Source organism: Schistocerca americana, chromosome X (assembly GCF_021461395.2).
Source record: "Schistocerca americana isolate TAMUIC-IGC-003095 chromosome X, iqSchAmer2.1, whole genome shotgun sequence".
Lineage (NCBI taxonomy): Eukaryota > Metazoa > Arthropoda > Insecta > Orthoptera > Acrididae > Schistocerca > Schistocerca americana.
In genome coordinates, this window is record NC_060130.1 from 623537419 (window position 1) to 623543418 (window position 6000).

General features: G+C 41.6%; 1 protein-coding gene across 1 annotated transcript in view; it reads right to left on the minus strand.

Moving 5' to 3' along the window:
* LOC124556207 overlaps positions 1-5168 on the minus strand; it is a 186320-nt gene extending 181152 nt beyond the window's left edge. Inside the window, exon 1 of the mRNA XM_047130196.1 lies at positions 4967-5168. Within this exon, the coding sequence (XP_046986152.1) occupies positions 4967-5168 (202 nt within the window). The remainder of the gene's footprint in view (positions 1-4966) is intronic.
* Positions 5169-6000: the final 832 nt, after the last annotated feature.

The window sequence follows — 6000 nt, forward strand, 5'->3', positions numbered from 1 at the left end:
GGTTATCCTTAAAGTCTATCCGATAGAACTGGAGGGAATTAAAATATAGTTGGTACGCACTCGTACTACGGTAATTATTATCAGCTTCTTGCTCGCCTGAAATTGTCAAAACCAGGGGGACCTTCTAATTGCTGGTTAGATAACAGCGCAACGCTGATCTTTGCGCCAGATTTAAATGCTTCTGTTCCCTCGAATTCTTCTGCGGCCACTTCACGTATTCATATGTTGAAATCGAAAGATGTTAGATTAACGTTCATTGTAGGGGCATGGGTACTGGCTTGATCAACTGGTCGACCTTTTAATTATAAAGCATTCCTACATGAGCTGGGGCCTGTAGGAGTTCTCATGCTTGTCTCTTCATTTTGTATGATTCATATATAACTTCCAGTACTTGGATGTTCACTTTACTGTCCCACATCGGATTTTCAATTGATTTGCAACACTCTTTTTGATTCTGATGTTGACGACTTCTTCTCTGCTGGGCTCGCAGTGAACATGAGGTCAAAATATGTCATTTACTTTCACGTGATACATGGTTAGCCGCAAATTGTTTCATTTGACTCATGTTTATTACATTGATTCACAACGAGCTCGTTTTGGCGGAATTGCGATTTTCAGCTGTTCCTGTTGAGATGTTGTAATTTTTGTAGTGTATTGGGTGTTCGAAAATTCCTGTCACAAACTTCTAGGTCTTGTAGAGAGGAGGGGGTACACAATATTTTGAATATAAATCCACGTCAAGAAACGCACCGTTTCTGTTCTACGACGGTTTCAGTTCAGATGTTTAAGTCATCCACTTCTGCTTCAGAAATTGAATTAGGAGTGATGCAGTACAAATACTAGGTAACAGTTCGTAAAGAAACATAACGAAACGTCCATTTATCAATTAAGCACATTTATTTGTATTAACACCTAAACATTACGTTCTGTACGTTCAGTGTATTATTTTTCTTTTTTGTTTTGGAATAATGTAAACACGTAATGTTTAAGTTCTTCAGAGTCCATATGTGGCATAACAGCAAACCAGTGCTTAACAGTATTGGTTAAAAACAGTCTTGGTTGCATCTAACCTGAAATTGCAACCAAGACTGTTTTTAACCAATAATGTTTAACTGTTAATACAAATAAAGTGCTTAAATATAAATATATGTTTTGTTACGTTTCCTTACGAACTGTTACCTAGTAATTATACTGCGTCACGCCTAATACAAATCCTCAAATAGAAGTGTGTGAGTTAAACATCTAACCTGAAACCGTCATAAAACAGAAACGGTACGTTTCTTGACATAGGCTGCTATACAAAATATTGCGTACCCACTCCTCTCTACAAGTCCTAGAAGAATTTTGAAACATCGTGTACTTACGTCTATGTATTATCTGTGTGGTGTTACATTATATATACATCACTTTACCCTCACTTGTAATTTTGAAGTCATGGGTTTTAGTTTCACATTTTCTTACGCTATTGATTATAACCATCCATATTTTTCAGTTTGCTTTCCCTGGTGATATATGAATCATGGGTTACCCCTTATGCTGCCTGTAAACTTTCCTATAGACCATTTTGTTTTTGTTAAAATAGAGTTTTACTATTGTATTCTTTTTGGCTTGTCTGCTTGGATTTCTAAGCGTGACTGCCGACTTTTTAAACTCTTGTGGTACCCATGTGTTTGACTTGTCACTGACATTAATTCTTTTTAACGGGAATGTCGTATCACAGCAATATTTATAAACAGTGAAAAACATTTCTGATTTTTTTATCTACATCATCAGTTTGTTCTCTGTCCCTGTGCACCCCCTTTGGCATATTGATAAAAATCCTTATGTCAGTATCATTAACAAATTTTCCTTGTGCATATTTTTCAATGATTGTTAACTTCTTATTATTCCCATTCATTATTATCATTTTTAAACTCTGTGAACAGTAAAGGCAGTATCCATTACTTCAATATTATAGTCAGATCCTTATATGTTGGTAAATATATGATCAAGTGTTGTTTCAGGTCTATTCACATATCCGGTAATTTCCTGCACAGTTTGTTGTATCTTGTACGAACTAAACAGATTTCACAATTTCACCATTTTCCTTTACCTTTGTTAAAACTGATATTAAAGTTGCCAAGCAGTGTTACGTATTTCGACCTTCTTCCTAATTTGTTTAGAAGATCATCTCTAAATGTAAAATTGTACCTGTAGTTGTAAGCAATGATAGTTTGATAGTCTGTCAATTCGCATATACAATATTCAAAAACTTTTCTGCTGACTTTATCTTGTTAAGTTTGTCTCCTTAGATTTAATACCATTCCTACTATACGAGGATTGCCCATAAGGTTATGCATCGCATTTTTTTCTTTAACAATTCTTTATTGAACATAAGGAGAATTATACACACGAAAGAATGGTGTTGTATCTACACACCCTGCTGTCGACATGATCTCTATCCCATCCTATGGCCTTTATCCAGTGCGAAAGAAAGGCCTGTACGCGTTGTCGGTACCAGTCCTAGTCCTGGGGATGGAGCCAATGTTTCACTGTGTGAATCACCTCCTCATTGTCCTCAAAATGTCTTCCACGAGTGATATCCTTTAATGGCGTGACAGCCGTGGTAGGCCTCCGCGACCGTTGCAAATCGTGGAGCTCCGTCGAACTGCTTTCTGATGACTTCACCTCGCGTGCCCAGCGACTAACTGCACTTCTGTCGACAGCAGATGCCCCATAGACTTTGCACAAGCGTTTGTGAATATTCCCCACAGTTTCTTTCCCTGCAGTGAGAAATTCAATGACGGAGCGTTGCTTGTAACGTACATCATCTACAGAGGCCATTTTGAAACTGCCCTGCGGCTACGCTATCTGTCGGAAGTGACGGAGACTTGGCGCGCTCACTCAGGAGACTTTAAATAATACATACACTATATGATCAAAAGTATCCGGACACCCACAAAAACATACGTTTTCCAAATTAGGTGCACTGTGCTGCCACTTACTGCCAGGTACTCCATATCAGCGACCTCAGTACTCATTTGACATCGTGAGAGAGCTGAATGGGGCGCTCCGCGGAACTCACGGACTTCGAGTATGGTCAGGTGATTGGGTGTCACTTGTGTCATGCGTCGATTTCCACACTCCTAAACATCCCTAGGTCCACTGTTTCCGGTGTGATAGTGAAGTGTAAAGCTCAAGGGACACGTACAGCACAAAAGCGTACAGGCCGACCTCGTCTGTTGACTTACAGAGACCGCCGACAGTTGAAGAGGTCGTAATGCGTAATAGGCAGACATCTATCTAGACCATCAGGATCTTCTGCAAGTACTATGGCAGTTAGGCGGGAGGTGAGAAAACCTGGGTTTCATGGTCGAGCGGCTGCTCATAAGCCACATATCATGCCTGTAAATGCCAAACGACGCCTCGCTTGGTGTAAGGAGCGTAAACGTTGGACGATTGAACAGTGGAAAAACGTCGTGTGGAGTGACGAATCACGGTACACAATGTGGCAATCCTGTGGTAGGGTGTGGATATAGCGAATGCCTGGTGAACATCATCTGCCAGCGTGTGTAGTGTCAACAGTAAAATTCGGAGGCGGTGGTTTATGGTATGGTCGTGTTTTTCATGGAGGGGGCTTTTGCCCCTTGTTGTTTTGCGAGGCACTAACACAGCACAGGCCTACATTGATGTTTTAAGCACCTTCTTGCTTCCCGCTGTTAAAGAGCAATTGGGGGATGGCGATTGCGTCTTTCAACACGATCGAGCACCTGTTCATAATGTAAGGCCTATGGTGGAGTGGTTACACAAGAATAACATCCCTGTAATGGACTGGCCTGCACAGAGTCCTGAGCTAAATCCTATAGAATACCTTTGGGATGTTTTGAAACGCCGACTTCGTGGCAGGACACGCCGACCGACATCGATACCTCTCAGTGCAAAATGGTTCAAATGGCTCTGAGCACTATGGGACTTAACTTCTGAGGTCATCAGTCCCCTAGAACTTAGAACTACTTAAACCTAACTAACCTAAAGACATCACACACATCCATGCCCGAGGCAGGATTCGAACCTGCGACCGTAGCGGTCGCGCGGTTCGAGACTGCAGCGCCTAGAACCGCTCGGCCACTTCGGCCGGCCCTCTCAGTGCAGCACTCCCTGAAGAATGGGCTGCCATTCCCCAAGAAACGTTCCAGCACCTGATTGAACGTATGCCTGCGAGAGTGGAAGCTGTCATCAAGGCCAAGGGTGGGCTAACACCATATTGAATTCCAGCATTACCGATGGAGGGAGCCACGAACTTGTAAGTCATTTTCAGCCAGGTGCCCGGATACGTTTGATCACATAGTGTACGCAACGTTTCGCATTCGTTGCATTATTTTCGGCTGAAAAGAAAAATGACATGCATTACTTTCTGGGGAATCGCCGTAGATGAATACCCCTTCACGTTTATAGCTTTCCCTGCTAAAGATACTTGTAAGTTCAAAATATGGCATTTTTGCTGCACAAATCTGTGTGTCTCTAAGGACATCACACACAATGCAGAATGCACAACGCAGAAACCTCAGTTTGTTACCAAGTTCTTGTACAATTTGACATAGCAATGTTCACCGACTGACGCATAGATCTGGTGAGTTGCTTAACACCGAGCGAGTTGGCGCTGTGGTTAGCAGACTTGACTTACATCCGGAAGGACGACGGCTCAAATCCGCGTCCGTCCATGCTGATTTAGGTTTTCCTTGATTTCCCTAAATCTCTTCAGGCAAATGGTGGGATGGTTATTTTGAAAGGGCACGGGCGACTTCCTTCTCCATCCTTCCCTAATCCGATGAGACCGACGACCTCGATGTTTGGACCCCTCCCCCAAATCAACCAGCCAACGAACCAGTTGCTTAACTTGGTGTTCCCTTCAGGCTGCTTGGCAGAAAAAAATTCTTCAAGTATGGTAGTCGTGCTACTATTTTCTGAAGGGCGGTCGATTAATTACTTCTGCTAAACTGGCTATTAACGCTGAACTGGATTCTACAGCTGATGATTATAGCTCTGCCTGATGATGGTGATAGTTCTGCTGTTGTGTTGTTGATGTCCTGCTGCTGATAGTAACGGTACCTATGCTGGTGGTGGTGGTTTGTTGCTCTGCTGCTGTTACTAGTAATGACGGTGACTTCACTGCTGTCACTAATAATCATGGTTTTACCGTTGCAAACGACTCTTAGTTTGACGAAACTAGGATTGGAGCCCCTTGTACTACAAACAACTCACTAATCAATCGAAATATTTCGGCACTCACATTTTTTTTCCTTTTGCGTTCACGCGGAGTCCGTATCTTGTAAAGTGCTCTCTCCTCCTACTGATTATCTTTATAAAAGTCGCATTCAGGCAACCTCTACAGACTTTAGAGAATATCCTATTAACTATAACAATATCAACTTTTAAGCACGGGTTTTACACCATATCATGCCTCTGTGGAATATTGACAATGTAGAAATACGCTTAAGGCCTTCTTTTGATTGTTTCCTTAAGGATTCCCGTTGCATGCCATGTTTCGTTGCGATGAATGTCATTGGCTCCTCCAGTTATGATGCAACTGTTACCCGTTTTCATTGCATTTGTCACAGCTTTTCAAAACTTCGCGTAGTTCTGCACCTGGCTTGATAATCCATGTTACATTAAGTTTTGACAGATTATTTGTCATAAGTTCTGTAACTTCTCTTCCATGACAGTCAGCAAAGATATAGGTCTCGTACTCTTATTTATACATCGTACAGCTATTTGGTTTTTTCTGCCTAAGAACATTCACTTTGTCTCTTTCTACATTTAGTTCAATTGTTTCTTTTTATGTGAGTAGGTTGTTCATATTTGTATTTACAGTCGCACTGTTTACACTTTCCACCATTTTTGTGTACTATTTTTACGCTTAGCACTTACGAAATCTTGTTGCCTTACATATGAAACTTCAGACGATTCCTGTATGCATTGTGCTACGTTTTCCAGTGTTTTTGTATAATAGCGTGAAGCTCT